At 34.6% G+C, this 16,683-nt stretch overlaps 2 protein-coding genes across 2 annotated transcripts; both read left to right on the top strand.

Annotated features, from left to right (window-relative positions):
- The first annotated feature begins 1,783 nt into the window (after nucleotides 1–1,783).
- LOC130803715 (uncharacterized) lies at nucleotides 1,784–7,986 on the top strand. Its single transcript, XM_057667915.1, has 6 exons — nucleotides 1,784–2,293; nucleotides 5,083–5,232; nucleotides 5,502–5,760; nucleotides 5,862–6,080; nucleotides 6,159–6,301; nucleotides 7,140–7,986. Exons 1-6 carry the CDS (start codon nucleotides 1,784–1,786, stop codon nucleotides 7,437–7,439), a joined length of 1,581 nt encoding a protein of 526 aa, XP_057523898.1. The 3' UTR covers nucleotides 7,440–7,986.
- Nucleotides 7,987–8,842: 856 nt separating this feature from the next.
- LOC130804883 (ribulose-phosphate 3-epimerase, cytoplasmic isoform-like) lies at nucleotides 8,843–15,442 on the top strand. Its single transcript, XM_057669520.1, has 8 exons — nucleotides 8,843–9,110; nucleotides 11,418–11,422; nucleotides 12,160–12,222; nucleotides 12,330–12,436; nucleotides 12,525–12,622; nucleotides 12,752–12,844; nucleotides 12,928–12,969; nucleotides 14,901–15,442. The coding sequence occupies exons 1-8, from the start codon at nucleotides 8,994–8,996 to the stop codon at nucleotides 15,048–15,050; spliced, it is 675 nt and encodes a 224-aa protein (XP_057525503.1). The 5' UTR covers nucleotides 8,843–8,993; the 3' UTR covers nucleotides 15,051–15,442.
- Nucleotides 15,443–16,683: the final 1,241 nt, after the last annotated feature.

Here is a 16,683-nt window from a genome sequence, read left to right as displayed (position 1 = left end):
ATGTTACTACACAATGTGATACTTCTAACTACATCAACCTATGTCAAATGTTCACAGTTATAATACCAATTATATTCGCTTCTATCCCCAAATATATGAATTTATAACCACAATTGCTTTAATTACCCATTTCCGAAAATTAGTCATTGTTGTCTTCTTCAAGATCACTGTTTTCCACCATTGATGAAGCTTAAACTTTTTTTTAAAAAATCAGAAGAATCACAATTCCTTTTTATTACCTTCTCTAAAGAGTAGACATTGTTATCTTCTTCAACATCACTGTTTTCCACCATTGATGAAACTTAATTTTAGAAAAAAGAACCACAATCGAATTCAAGCATTAAATCTTCCATCATTAGACAATCTTCAGGTTGTAGAAGGAGGGTATAGTTGAAGGTTGAAGATGGGAGAGGAAAATGTGATATCTTCATAATCAGGCTTTATTTTGCTTGGGGAAGAGGCAGTTAATCATTAGACTTTTCATATTCCAAAAAAAAACTACATGCGCGTGAATGGAAGAGACAACAATTTTTTTATAAAAGGTATTAACTAAATATGGAATGTGGGTTGGGCTCTTGACGGTCTCTCAAGAGAGGACCTAAAAAAAGTTGGGTTTTGGCTCCAAAAGTATATTACCCCTTGATGATAAATAGATTATACATGTTTATTTTGATCATTAGGTCGAATTTATATCAAATTTTTTTAGATTGAGTCAAAATTGAATTTATTTTCTAGCTTTTTTTGATACTCCATATCATTGTAAATTCATTTTTGAAGTGGAGTCAAAATGAAATTCAAATATATAGGATCGGATGAATGGTTTATATGATAAACTTTCTCCATTCTAAAATACTCCTTACATTATGGTTATTGACACTATTCAACATTTAAGTGTTTTTTTAATATATTGCCACTAGGGGTATTCAATGGTTCGGGCTCCCATTTTGAGCCCTTATCTGGTTCGGTTTTAGAAGGGCTTTGTAAGGATCGAGTCTAAAATGGGCTCTACTATAATTAAAATGAAGCGAACTATAAAATGGCTCAATAAGGGTCGAAAAAGGGCTTTATAAATAGCATGATTAATGTATAATTTAAAAACACAAATTCTTGTGAGAGAGGGTCTCTTTGAGAGACCATCTTCAATTGGGCCGGCCCATTATATATTTTTTAAAATATTGTAAGTAAATATTAAAAATGATGTAAGGAGACATTTAAGATATTGAAAGTAGGCATTAAAGATACCGTAAGTAAGCATTAAGGATAATGTTTATACGGTAAGTAGGCATTAATCTTTAATGAGTTAGGGTTGAGATACGTCTCTTAAAAAACGGTCTCTTAAGAGACTAGCTGATTTAAATATTATAGACGATAATGAGTATTATTATATTCTTTCAATTTAATTATTATAAATGATATTTAATTGTTATAAGTTGATAAATCGAAATTAAAATAATTTTTAGCAATAAAAATGGGTCGGGTTGGGCTGGGTCGGGCTTTCAAAGCACAACCCATTTAAAGCTCATATTAAGTTTAAAGGGCCCTTATCCAACCCGGGCCATATTTACTTAAGTCCGGCTCGACCCTTATCCGACCCATTGAACACTCCTAATTGCGACTAATGCGTTAAGAAAAAATATAGTCAAGTGAGATCTTATTAAGAAAAAATATATATTGCGACTAATTAGATTCTAATATTAACTTTTCATAATTAGATTGTCATAATTAAGTATATAAATTATCGAAATTACATATCAAAATTAAATTAAAAAAAATTGCAAGTATAATGAATCAGACCAAGTATTTTTCGACCCATCCGGACTTGCTCCAAAAAGGAAGGCGATTTCTCATTGGTTCTCCACGTGGAGTAAAACCAACCCCGAATCCGGGAGTTATCCTAACCATACTCTGTCTCTCTCTCTCTCTCTCTCTCTCTCTTCCCTCTCAAAAACTGGAGGACTGTAAATCAAAAAGAATTTGGAGCTTAACGTATCTTCAGGAAATGGTGGCAAGCATTAGTGTTTCATGCCCAAAATCATCATTCGTGCAAAATTCAAACTTCTTTAGAGATTCGAGCAGTAATTTGATTAGTGGGTTCTCAGCAAAACTTCCAAATTTGCAGTTGAATAAGAAAAAGAGAAAGAATCATGAATTCATCAACTTGGTGGTGGCTTCAACTTCTACCAGTAGTAGTAGCAGTGATGCTCAGAAGAAAAGTGGAAGATTTTATCTAAATTTTACTGGGTTTCCTTTTCCTTTGGGTCCTTTCCTTAATCGGCGAACTATTCGAACTGAGGTGATCTACCTTTTCTTCTCCATCATTCCTAGGTTTTCCATTAATTCTATCAATTTCTTGTTTTCTTAATGTAGACATGTAGTCATGTTGCTATTAGTATTTTGAATGAAACTTTAATAAATATATTGTTGGGTAAAATAGTGGGATTGTAAATATTCCGCTGTTCCTTCAAGATTGCTCGTTAGAAGAATGGCAAGTAAATTTAATGGGACGAACTAAAATAGTTGGTTGGGCAAAACCATGAGAACAAAGGGAGTATTTAGTTTTTCAAGTATGATATACATATATATATATACTAGTAATCTTGTGAAGTACTAATCTAGTTATTTGTCCATGTCAATTTGCATCATTGTGCAAATGGGACTTGGTATGGAAAGAGAAAGATTGAATAGGATGAATGGTAATAAAAGAGAATTCAAATGGGTGAATGAGATTAAAGAAAGTGGTAGAGTTTACTTTCAAATAAGTAATTGAGGTAAGTTGAGTTTGACGACCCAAAATAGTGTATGAGGCGAATTGATTGCTAGAGTAATATAGTTATGCAAGTACTTAGTCCTACTCGTTTGCTACGAACATCAAAAGAGTATTTTTATTAAGTGTAAGGATGGGTTAGTAAGAGGATGATATAGAAACTAGAAATGTGTAGATAAGAGGAAGGGAGGGATTGACCTTGTGAACGAGATTATTAGAGAAAGTGTATAATTATTTCTAATAAAAGGAAAATATATAGCAAATTTAATAGGACTCATGAAAATGATAAATGTGGCAATTTCATAGGGTTGGATGGAGTGTTTTGGTTTGTCCATAGTTTTGAAACTACCCAAAAACTTTATGAACAGAACCTCTCCTCCTAATTTTTGTCTCACTACTATGGACCACGTGTTCCGATTTCTTGCAGTTTTTCATTGTACGAGTGGTTAGATTGTAGAGTAATCTAAATCGGAGTGAGATTAGACAGTCCCCCAATTATAATAGGATCATAAGTTGCGTAGCTTAAACACAAAAAACTTCTCAAACAAGACAATAGGTCCAGTTTCATACATAGTTGTACATTGTGGAAATAACAATGAATTGAGTTTTTTGTTTGCAAGGAGATTCCGGTGAAAATTTCAAGGAACCAACTCAATCAAAAACTTAAGCTGATGGTCGAGGCCTCAGAATATGTTATATACTCAAACACGACCCCTCACACAAGAGCTAAGTGGACTAGAATTTTGAATGCAACACAAGCCCTCCTCATACCCAACACGAAATATTTCACCTTAAATTAGGGGTGAATAAGATTTGAACATGTGATCTCTTGTCACATTAGCTCTAATAGCATGTCAAGCATAGTTACATGGAACGTGGAACGAAGCCACGTTCAGCGATCCGGTAATGTCCGTCCCCGATCACCACGAAACGCGACCCAAATCACTCAAGGTGACGTCCCGGTGTAGAAGACCTTTTCTAAAAGGTATTTTGGCTTTAATTTACAAATTAAAGATTAAAAGAGGAGAGGGAAAACAAGATGAAATGTAGAAACCTAAAAAAATTCACTTAAAAACAATTTCCTTAAGCAAAAAGAATCATTTTAATTTAATTTTGTTTTCAAATATATTTTTTATACCTATGTCTCGTATCCAATCATTCCCGAGTCAATTTAGGTTGCGTTCCTTGTTCCCGTTCCCCGTTTCAAATCGAATGGCGTTCTGGATAACAATAATGTCAAGTAACCAACTCAACCAAAAGTTTATGCTGATGGTTAAAACCTCAAGAAATGTTATATATTCTTAACACTCGTACCCACACGAGAGTCCTGAGCTAGTTGTGTGGATGCAACTTAAGCACTCCTCATATATGGTGCTAAGTATTCCACTTGAAATGATGGGAATAAATTTCGAACCCGTGACCTCTTAGTACGTACGTTAGCTTCTAATACCATGACAATAAACCAATTCAATCAAAAGCTTTAAACAGATGGTTGTATAAGGCGGTCTCACTATGAGACGTTCCCCGTACCTGTATTACATAGCCTAACAAATACACATTATGATAATATAAGCTTCTTGTTTAAAGGTCATATCACTAAGAGACGGTTTTTACATGTGTAATGATGCAATTTATTCACACATTAGCCTGTTGTTGGATTAATCCAACATGTAATGCTGGACTTGCTCAGATTAATTAATATAAACTCTCCATCTAACAGAAACCAGAAACACGCATTATAAGATTATCCATCTATGATAGCAAACTATTTAATTTGATGTAAAGCTAAAAGATGAGCTGTAGAGTTTAAAAAAGCATATGATTTGTTTCTGGAATTGGAGGAATTATTAAATATTTCAGCATTCCATTACCTTACCCCAATGCCATTAAGTGGGGCGTATTTGGGGGGTCGGTGGTACACAACCTTACTCTTGTTAGTGATAACAATGAGATTATTTCTGATTGACCCTTGAAGCAAACTTCATTTGCAATTTCACGCAAATAAAAAGTGCTCACGATTTAGTGAGCTACTTAAAAAGTCCATTATAATTCGAAACCAAAAAATTATGAGTATTTGATCTCATCGAAATAAGGGACATGAACGGAGGAATCATTAACAGTCCAGAAACTTATTCAGCTTGTTTTCTTCAAATTGCTTGTGGATCTGTGGCCAGTATGAAGTAGTATATGATCCCATGAGATAAGAATACATTTACTGATGCATTTGAAGCTAGTTCACTGCTCATTTTTAATTGCTATGCGAACTGATACATATCTTCTCACGCTACTGTTATTTCCTTTGGTTTATCATTCCACAGATTGTGAAAGATTGCATATGGTCATTTGAACAAGAGCAAGCTCTTGGCTTCAGTAGTGTCTCAACAAACATTCGCATGACTGTCATCAAGCTCAAGTCTGGTGGATTATGGGTCCATGCACCCATTGCTCCGACTGAAGAGTGCATCCAGGTTTGGTCACGTTCTAAACTAATTAAAGCTAATTCATCATTTCTTCTTATTAACTTTTACGAGTCATGACGTGTGACGTTTCTTGATTATTAGTTTACTATAAGAATTCAGTGTATAGTTTTGAGTGAAATTGGCAACTTAAACTTTTTAATGTATATTATTACGGGCAATGTTGGAGACTAAACTTGTAATTGTGTATTTACTAAGCTTTTGTGACGGTAATATATGAACGTTTGGGATGATTATGTTTATACTTTTTTCTATGACAGCTAGTGAAGGAACTCAGGGCTCCGGTTGAATACATTGTGTTGCCTACATTTGCATACGAACATAAAATATTTGTGGGACCATTCTCTAGAAAATTTCCACGCGCGCAAATATGGGTGGCTCCTAGGCAATGGAGTTGGCCCTTGAATCTACCACTTGAATTTTTTGGTATCTTTCGTTCGAAGACCTTGGAAGATGAGGATTTGTCAACTCCATGGTCTGATGAAATCGAACAGAAAGTTCTGAGTTCTCCGGAAGTTGGTAATATAAATTTTGTTGACATTACATAAAATTAGAAGCTATAGTTATCAAAGTATTTTTCTTTGTATCTTGAAGTTTTTTTCTTGCTCCATACCTTTAAGGAATTGGGCCATATGTGGAGGTGGCTTTTTTTCACAAGCGTTCAAGATCCCTTTTGGTGACCGATGCCGTGATTTTTGTCTCAAGGCAGCCCCCTGAATGTATAAGTAAAGAATCCTTATTGGCATCGGCAAAAAATGGTTTAGCAGTAAAAATTCTTAGCAAAGGAAAAGAAGTACCCAATGAACCAGTTGTTGACAATGCAATGAACCGCCAGAAAGGTAGCAATTGCTTTACTTCTAAATTATGAAAGCAGTTTGTGTGTGAGGGTGTGAAATGGTTGTTTGTTTGTATCGCAGGATGGGAAAGAATGGTGCTTCAGATTTTGTTTCTTGGTCCATCAAATTTATTAGAACCAAATGCCACATTTGCTCAGATGTCGCAAAAGCTGATCGTGTCCCCTATCGTAAAAACATTGGTTTTTAGCAAAGTCCCCGAAAAGGTATGGTAATAAATTTTTCTATTGGCGTCATTTTGAGCATTCTTTTGTGGTAATCTAAAACATAAAAGTCTCAATTATAAAAGATAAAAAGACTCTTATTGCACGCCCAGAAGGACTCCTAGGCGTCCAAGACTCTTATGACTTCTACGTGTTTAAACTATTCAGCCTATGCACATAAAATCGTACTTACCCACTATTCTAGGATGAGCACAACACCAATCAAGCACTCCGTCGTGCGCATTACGTCTTGAGCGCACGTTACACTCGACCAACTTTTCTATTTTCATACACACTGTCATTTGTTCATCCGCTAGTCTTCTTGCGGAAGGACTCAACTTGAGTTAACACTCTTTGCATGCTAGATTTCTACTCAATGTAAAACTCCTATACATATGCTAAAACTGATGCATACTATTAAATATGCTAAAACTCTACTTGAAACACGATTTGGAACCAAGTACATCACGTATGGTGTCTGGCCGTTAGGCCCTGTTCTTACTCTAATAAATCAAACTTTTTCCATGTAAATATTCACCGTTTTAAGGACGTAGGCAAAACCATGGCATTACTAAAACAAGTAATCTAGCCAATACTTCCATTGAATATCGTTATCTTTCCTCATGAACTGTCAGACATTAGTATTGTTCTAAACATGATTTGCTGATTTTCTCGCGAATCAAAAAAAGAATTGTGGTCGGTTTTAGGAATTTTTTGAACTATTTTGTTTGAGCAAATTGCTTTGAAAAGGCGAATTATGTTTCACTAATTGCAAACGTGCTTTATAAATTTTTACTTTACACTCGTGCTCATTTAACTTAGAATCATAATAAACACTTAGGTGAGAGACTGGATTGATCGGATTGCTCGAGACTGGAAATTTCAGAGGATAATTCCTGCACATTTTGCGGCTCCAATAAAGGCAGGCAGGTCTGAATTTCTAGCTGCATTTGCTTTTCTGGATGATCTTTTGGGTGAACGATATGTTACGAAACCTTCGCTCTCTCTTCTGTTCACCTCATTCATGGGAAAGGCTGCGAGTTACTTCCCTCCAGATGATATGAAGACATTATCATCTCTCGATCAATTTTTAGTTTCCGTAGGAGCCGTGAAGAAGACAGTGTCTGGCCGCAAGAGATGATAGTCGTCTTCAAATCACGACAGCTAAACTCATAAAATACAAGTAAATATGAGTGAAATTTGTAAAAGCTGTTTATACTCTTTCCCTCCTCTTTTATCAGATTTTCCTTTAGAAGAATGGGAAATGGAAAATACATGTTCATGTAGTAATTTAGTGGAAATACCAATAGAAAGTTTAAAGAGCAAAATGTAAAAGCAATTAAACATGTTGTATAGTATATCAAGTATCAACACAACCATACTTATGTTTTTTCATTCAATCTTTCTGAAATCATTCTCATCTACCACCCATCAAGAGGCCTTTGGCTTTGATGTTAGGTGTTGGTGTTGGTGTTAGTGTTGGTGTCGGCGTTGGCGTTGGTGTTTGTGTTTGTGTTGGTGTTGGTATTTGTGCTGGTGTTGGTGTACATTCACTCCTAACTTGGGAGGAGAAAGCTCATACTTAGAAAATGGGTTCATTTTATAGTTGTTATATTCCAAAGAATTAGACTTATTTTCTTTTTCAAGTTGCTCTATTGAATTTTTCTCATTTATGCTTTTGGTTTAATTTTCATCCATATATTTAACTTAATTTTTCATTTCATCTACATATTTTTTGCGCTTCTCAATAAAATATATTTTTTACCATTTTTAATTATTTTTTCTTGATTTTCACAGTATTTGTACTTGACTTATTCCATTAAGGACATCTTTATTACTTTACTAGCCCTAATAAAAGATTGTTGAGTGCTGACTACTAGCCGAAGCAAACCCAAAATAGGAAGAGGTGGGGCTTTGGTTATTTCTTTAATTGCAACTTTATGAAAAGGAATTTAAAATTAATATTGTTAAGTTTCGTTAGGCTATTAGACCCTACTAAAAAATTTAGTTTGGGTTTGCTTATGACTACTAGATTCACCTACTAGAACCACCAAAAGTTCAACATTTTTCTTTTTAGTTTTCTACATATTTAATTTACATGTACCTATTCAACTTATTAATCAATCTCATTAACACAATTTAAATATTTTATTTAATCTACCTACATTCAAACAAGTTTATGAAAATTTGAAAAAAAATAAGCCATTTGAACAAAAATAGTCAAAATCCAAGCTTTGGGCAAACTTAATCTCAAAATAAGCGTCATTACCTCAAAAGTTAGGTTTGATATATACTCGCTGTTAATAAATTAGTACAAATATATTTGCAATAATTGAAACAATAAATCAAATAAGTATAAGTATAGATTTTTTGGATACCTATAATAACGAGATTATATGTTGTTGGCCGCTTTAGACATATTTATCGACGACAATATTTATCTTCATTTGATAGGTTGAAAAAAGAAAAAGACCAAATAAGAATCCAATTGAAAACCTTAAAAAAGTATTCCTTACTCAATTTAAAATAATGACCGTCGTCCGAATCTAATAAAGCATTACAAATTAGGAGTAAAAAACATAGAACTTCCCAATTCCCAAATTATAGACTGAAGTAGGTGAGCCGTGGAAGAATTAACCATCGTCTTTCCCTAATTCCATCTTTTTGGCTATTGCACCTTCAAAGAATCAAAATCATGGGAGTTCAACCTAAAATTGCTCCATCTATGCTATCCTCAGACTTCGCCAATTTGGCTTCCGAAGCTCAACGTATGCTTGATTGTGGTGCTGATTGGCTCCATATGGATATTATGGTTATTCCTTCCCCTCTTTCGTTTGGATTTTCCTTTCTATGATTTAACTTGAAGTCGGATTGTATTTGTTTTTGTTTGATGCAATTGGGTTTTGACTTTTGAGACCCATATAGAATTTACCATTTAACTTGCATTTCTCTGTGACTTAGCGCTTTCGAGGGTGGAAACCAGTTGGATAGTTTTGTCGCCTGTGCTGCCTCCTTTTAAATAATTCTACTTGCAGTCTATTTTGGTTGTTGTTAGTACATGATGGTAATGAGAATGATTAAGTGTAAATTTCTCTTAGTAATGAAACTTTAATTATAAAAAATGTTTTTTCCTTCACAATTTTCCATTAAGTCCTTATATTACTCTCCAATTGGTTTATGCGTTGGAATGACTTTCAGGAAGAAAAGGATATGATTAAAGTAAATTTAGCATGATCATTAAAATGGTTAAAAAAATTTCCTATCAAAATTACACTCATTTTTCATTAACATTCCCACCCATTAATACGGATAACCAAACGGTATTTGTCCAATTTCCCAACACTTCGTCCAAATTCTATCATACTATATCTAAATTCTATGTTTCTTGGGCTATTGGGCATCTCCAAACTCTAAATTCAGCTCTTCATTGCTTATATTTTCTTTGTTGGGTTCTTTGGTTTGATTTGGGAATTGACTTTTGATTGAATTTTTGTGGAGGTTGTTTTCTTAATTTTTTGGCAGTAGATCTACTGCTTTTGATAGTGTGGTGGTAATTACCATGCATATGAATAATTCTTATGTTAAGAATTCTGATGTATTGGAATTTAGACGTGAGAATCGTATAATTGGATGAAATTTTGAGTATTGTTGTATTATTACCAGCCTACATCGCTGTAAGACTATTCAATATTCATAATTCATAAATGTTGAGAAGTGACCTGTATTTTACCAATGAAAGTTTGGGTTTGAGTTAATGAAATTGGAACTAGGTTTAATGTTTATGGAAACCAATCAACATGCACTTGTTCTCTTCTGTTTTCTTTTCCAAAATGCTGTTTAGATTAGTTTGATGTTGTCAATACTTTGTTGTTTCTAGCATTGAACTTATGGAAACTTCACTTTTACAGGGTAGTGTAAAGCATTGACAATTGTATTAATTTTATGTGCTTTGTTTTAAATTTACCTTTTAAAAATTTGTTTTTAAAGAAAGATTCGTATAAGAGATCAATAGTTGAATACTTGAATGCTAGTTTAGTCTCTTATAAAGTTAATTTAAAAAAAATAATCTTGATGCAATTGTACAACGATTCAAAAATATTAACTAGAACAATTGTAGTAAGTTTTATACTTTATTACCTTGTATTTCATTAGCTTTAACTTAATTTGTTGTTGTAACCTTGTTTTTTATTATGTTAAGACTTTGTTTTCATTGTAACTTCTTGAGTCCTTAACTTAATCTTTTGAGTTGCCATCATTTGAGCTTTAAGGTACAGATGAATTTATTGGTTGATTTTTGATTATTTTGGATTTTTCTTTTAATTATTACTATAATATTCTATTTATACATGTCATTTTGGAGTAATAAAAATTTTTAGGTTGTTCAATTTACAAATAAAACTTTGCAGAAATTTCTGCGAAATTTTCTTAAATATTTTCTTTTCATTAAATTTGGATCCTGGATCCACCACTGTGCATCAATAAGTACTTTTCCTTGAATTTCCATCAGTTATTCTATGTTTAGACTAGTGTGTGCAATCCAGCAGCTTCGTTAAGTATATTTCATCTTTAAAGGATTCCAGAGCATACATTCGGGAGCAAGCTCTGATAACTGAAGTTTTTAGTCAAGTGATCCCCTTCTAGAAACAGCCCACCTAAAAGACTTATACAGTCCATCTCGTATGAGTTAAACAAGATCCTTTGATTAATTTTTATGTAACTCTCATTATTTGTTTTGTTCACCTTTTCCGAAAGAGAGAGTGACAGAGGAGCTTTTGGAAAGTTGGAATGTAAATGAATTGTTAAGAGAGTGAAAAAGGAGCTAGTGAAAAGTTAGAAGAGAAACGAACCATTTAGAAAGTCCAGTTTCATTTTTCATGGAATTAAGAATTCATCTTTGATTTTGATGGATTGTGTATGTAGAATTGGCGTTAATCTGATGAATGATTGGCTACATGCTTTTCTGCCACTTGTTTGGATAGGTTACTCATTGAGTGAGGGTGATATTTCATTCTTAATTTTTATGGGGTGTTTTATACACATGAATCATGATTAATATAGTATCTTGAACTCATTCTTGTTTTATTGGATTCAACTGATGACTTCTATGATTTCCTTGCAGGATGGGTATGTGAACAACTCATTATACTGACTGAAATGCTTTTGGATTGTTGTACTATGCCATTACCTAGTGCCGTGCATGAGCATCCTTCCGGTTGGTGCTGTATAAGGGTCCAATATACATAGCCTTATCTATGCATTTGGAGAGGCTGTTTTGTAGTAGACCCTTGACTAAAGCTCTTTGTTATACATGTCTACTTGATGCACTGATAGATTCAATCAATCTTTAATTGGTTTTACTATGACTATAGAAATTTATTTCTTTGTTGGAGGCAAGGCAAATTTTGCTCAGTTCGGGATATGTTGCAACATTGGTTTGATGTCTTTATTAGGGTTAGGCAGTGGTCTAGAAGTTTGAGAATAAAGAACATGCATAATTTATTTATTTATTTTTGGTATTTTTTCGGGTTGGAGTAATGTAACATGATTTATGCCATGCTTGCTTAATTATACTTAGTGAATTGTTTGAGTTAGAGATAATCTTTCAAACATTTGAGTAGGTTTTTGAAAGATTATCTCTAGTGGTTTAGGTGTTTTTTTAAACCAGTTTCTGCATTTTTTTCTTCTAATTGTTGTCATACTTATTACCCCACTATTTTCTGTTGGACTTTGATTTGTAATGGAACTTCTCTATGCATTAGGTTTTTCCACGTAGTTTTGCTGCTACTTCATGATAGCTTTTGATGATTATCTATTTTGATGTAGCTGCATCTTTTGATCTGAATCGCTTTTACCTTTTGAAGGCACTTTGTCCCAAATCTTACAATCGGTGCTCCAGTTATTGAGAGTCTAAGAAAGCACACCCAGTAATACTCTATTTCCTTGTTTCTCTTTAGTTCAATTAGAGAAAACGTATCCTAACTGTTGCTGAACTGTAACCATTTGAAAAATTTTCATTCTCACCGGTTTTTAGGGCGTATTTGGACTGCCATCTTATGGTCACAAATCCCCTTGCTTATGTGGAGCCATTAGGAAAAGCTGGTGCTTCTGGATTTACGTTTCATGTTGAGGTTTCGAAAGGTGCTTACAAGATGCCTAAATTAGTTGCTTTCTTTTATTGACATACTATGCTGTCACTTGTAGTGATCCCTGTTACTGATTTTTGTAGATAACTGGCAAGATCTTGTTGAAAAGATAAAGTCTAAAGGAATGAGGCCTGGTGTTGCACTGAAGCCTGGGACACCTATTGAAGAAGTTTACCCTCTGGTACATCTGTCTTTAGTTCTGGAATCTGGTTCTGTAGACTAGAGTCTAGACTAATTTTGGTCATGTTGCAACGCATCTACTGATCTAAAAGTGCTTCAGCTTACAATTTTGTTGTACTTTGTAACATAGGTGGAAGGACATAACCCAGTTGAAATGGTCCTTGTTATGACTGTGGAGCCAGGATTTGGCGGGCAAAAGTTTATGCCAGAAATGATGGATAAGGTAACAAAATCATAATATCATTGTATTCTCATGGAAAATTCAATATTGTTTATTTATAGTAGTTTTTTGGTTTGGTTATCCAGGTTCGTGCATTGAGGAAGAAATATCCATCCCTTGATATTGAGGTATTGTTTGCATTCAGGTGTTCCATTTGATGACATGTGTATGATTGGATGGGTGGATGATATGTAAATCAAGTAATGTAGTTGAATGATTGATGATATTAAAATAATTGAATAATAAATGCATGTTTAAGTAGAATTAAAACTGAACAAAGAGAATTCTTGGGGTCTAATTGAATGTCTCTAATGATACTGGGGTAATGTTGATGGTAGAGGGTGATAGTGCTCCGCATAAGCAATGGCAGATCTACGATTTTGGTGAAAGGGTAGTGCAAATATTATATACAATATTTTTAAAAGCTAAAAATATTATATTTCTTATTCGTAGACATTCAATATAAAGGCATGTAAAAAATTATATTAATTGCTCTCGTTGAGTTCTCATACTTTGGAATCGACTTGAAACTATAATTAATTTAAGTCCAAAAATAAGTCTCCTATTAAAGTAACTAAACTATCACTATTGATCTCATATTATTGCGCCACTTACTCTTGATGTACTTTATTCCGGAAAATGGTGAGATTTATCAAGAGGAATCCTGAGAGGCAAAATACAACGATGACATTGCAGGAATTATTGGTTGAAGTCGGGGTTGTTATTGATGTCACCGGGGGTGGTGGAAATGGGAATGGGCTTGAAGCCGAGAATGTTGATCTGAATGTTGGACGACACTTGAATGTTCCGCAACATGGTCAGTGGATGCCATACCAGCTGCTTCCACAACAGCAGCATCATAGTATGATGATGTTTCTGGGTGTGGGTAGGGAGTGAGGGCGTTCCATGGTGGTGGGCAGTGGTGGTGGTGGGTCGCTGGAAATAATGGGCTGACAGTGGGAGGTTGGGTGGGGCTTTGGTCGCTACAATTGTAAGTTACCAACAAGTCAAAGGATGCTAGAGGACCCTCAAAGGTTGTATTATTCATGATTAATCAATAGTTGGTATATTATACACGATAATTTTTCCATTGAAAAACATTCTTCCTAAATTTAAATTGCTCTACCCTTGACCTCATTTCTGACCTGTCTAACTACAAAGCTGAGACTCCCTAAGTTATTCCACACTGCTTCATTTCTCGTATTCCAAACCAATGCACAAGGCTAGCTACAGCTGTCAACATAACTTTTCTTCAACATCTGAGGCAACATCACGTCTGCATCTCTTGAGTAAGCCCTTTATGGAACCGTTAAAGTTGGATTTTCCAAGCCAAAACGGCACTGCCTCTTGACATACACTGCTGAAAAAGCATTGAAAAAAGAGGTTGTTCATTGTTTCATCAGCTTTTCTGCAGAAGGGGCTGAAGGCATCAGGGTTTACACCCCATTGATGCAACCTGGCACGCTTTTCAGCCTCTGCCGGAGCCAGGACAGGAAGCCACAAAGCAAACCTGTGCTTAAGGTGGAGGTCCTATTTTAAAACTTCAGCTGCCCATCTCACATTTTGCTTTGCAACACAAAGCAAACTATACATCTTCTTTATTGAATAGTGATCAGTTAAAAGAAAAGGAAGCTGCTTTGCCCAGAGAGTGTCCTTTACATGACGACCAGCTAGCAGTTTGCTTAAGCTGGTAGCCCCACAAGCTCTGAAATTTATGCTTGATTTGTTAAAATAATCTCTTGAAAATTGGATCCACTACTTTCCAATTGAGAAAGTTAATTGAAAACATTTTCTATTCAAGAGGTTTTTATACTTTTATATACTACATCAATCAGCTCAACTGTTTTTTGCCCAAACGTTTTCTTTGAAGGGGTTGATTTTAAAATCCTCCAATTCTCTAAAACTGTTTTTTGCCCAAAACTTCTGTTGCTAACAAGGGCCTAGTCATTGTGAAAAACGGTGTTTGTTGAGAACTAGTTTTGATGATCAATTATCGAATTTCTGTTTTGCTGAGAAATACAATAACTTTCTGAATTTTATTTATTTTTCCCTTGTGCAGGTGGATGGTGGTCTGGGGCTGTCTACTATTGACGCTGCTGCTTCAGCTGGCGCAAACTGTATTGTTGCTGGAAGTTCAGTGTTTGGTGCCCCAGAACCAGCTCATGTTATTCAAATAATGCGGAAGAGCGTGGAAGACGCACAGCAGTAGGCAGAATCTGAAATTTTAGGAAGCATAGTGAGTTGCTCAAACTTCCGTTTTTGAACATTGAATGGGTTGCATAAATATACTGAACCAAAATTATATTTCTTGACTTCAGAAACTTTATAGATTGGCGATACCACTGTGTTATAGTATGTTATACCAAATGTATGTGTAATGTGTATCAAGCATCGCTTGAAGATTAATAATGGCTTCTCCATCATGACTCATGAGTTGGGGTTTTTTCCCTATCCTCTGATCATAAATTTGGATTGTGTTTGAGAATGTTATAGCAGCCTTCTTTCCAATGTTCACCTTCTGGGGTGGACCCCTCTTAACCTCCAAAAATTTGTCACTCCAACTTTTCCCATTTCTTATGAAAGTCTACTTTTATTTTTGCTCTTTTCTCTATCTCTCTTCGTAACATGTACTGGATGCAATTTGATTGAAATCCGACATTAGTCAAACTCGATCTGGGAAGTTTGGCTTGGGGTAAAGAATAATGATCTAACGACACTATAAAACCTTGATTGTATGAGGTTTGGAGAGGAAATGTATCAAAATCTAATGGAATGGTTAAAAAACAACAAATGACCTAATTATTAGTAGTAATTTTGTGATGTTTTCAAGTTTGTAATGTTTTAAGCTGGCAAAGAGAGGCAAATATAACGTCTTTAGAGCTAATCACAAATCTGAGTAAAGAAAAAGAATAGATATGAATTTGTCACACTGTGAGACGTGTTTCACTCATAGTTTTATAAGCCTAAATAGTAATAAATATGAGAATATTAGCTTTTTTAATGTCGTCTAAGGCGGTTTCACACTAAAATAGCTAAACATTATTGCATAATATAACATGGAACCAGAGTCAATAAACATGATGCACTAGGTGTAGTGATAAGGCACTAGCCGTGATGAGTAAACAAGAGGTTATACGTCGCTTTCAAGATCGGTGCACTAGGGCAATGTTTAGTGCCCAAAAACGACGTGCAACATCTTTCAAATGTTGTGTTAAATGAAGACAATAGAAAAAATGGATTTGTCATTAATAATACAATCTATTTGCAATCCGTTGAGAATAAACTCACCTAAACCCATTTAAGAGGGTCTCTTGTTGAGAATAATACAACCTATTCGTAATCAGCTAAGAATGAACCCTTGATTACATGTTTGGTAACTTATTAAACATTAAGCGAGTTTATTCTCAGCAAGAAACTCTTTAGGTAGGTTTATTCAAAAATAAACCATTTGTCAGTTTATTCTCAGTGGATCACGAATAAGTTGTATTATTAATGACAAATTTCCCAAAAAAATAATTAGATATAAGCTAAGATCAACAAAAATTGGCGATGATTACCCCAAAGCGATGTTGCACATTTTAACCGTGTGCCTTTATCGTTGTCAGAAACTGGAATGAACAGGGTTCCATTCATAAGCTGCTTTGTAGTGTACAGTCTTAAGAAACCGTCGATCAAGCTGAGCTTTGATCTAGACTTTTACATACTGGAGTCTGTATGTCACTTGTAAGTGTTGATTGATCAGTCTTAATATAAGCCCAGTTATTTAGAACAATATCACCATCCACCCCAGTATCAAAATCCAGACTAGGAAGTTGATCCAGATTGGCATTGAATGAACACCC

This window comes from Amaranthus tricolor, chromosome 17 (genome assembly GCF_026212465.1).
Source record: "Amaranthus tricolor cultivar Red isolate AtriRed21 chromosome 17, ASM2621246v1, whole genome shotgun sequence".
Taxonomy (NCBI): Eukaryota; Viridiplantae; Streptophyta; class Magnoliopsida; order Caryophyllales; family Amaranthaceae; genus Amaranthus; species Amaranthus tricolor.
The sequence above is the reverse complement of the archived record's forward strand: the minus strand, read 5'-3'. Positions and strand labels throughout refer to the sequence as shown.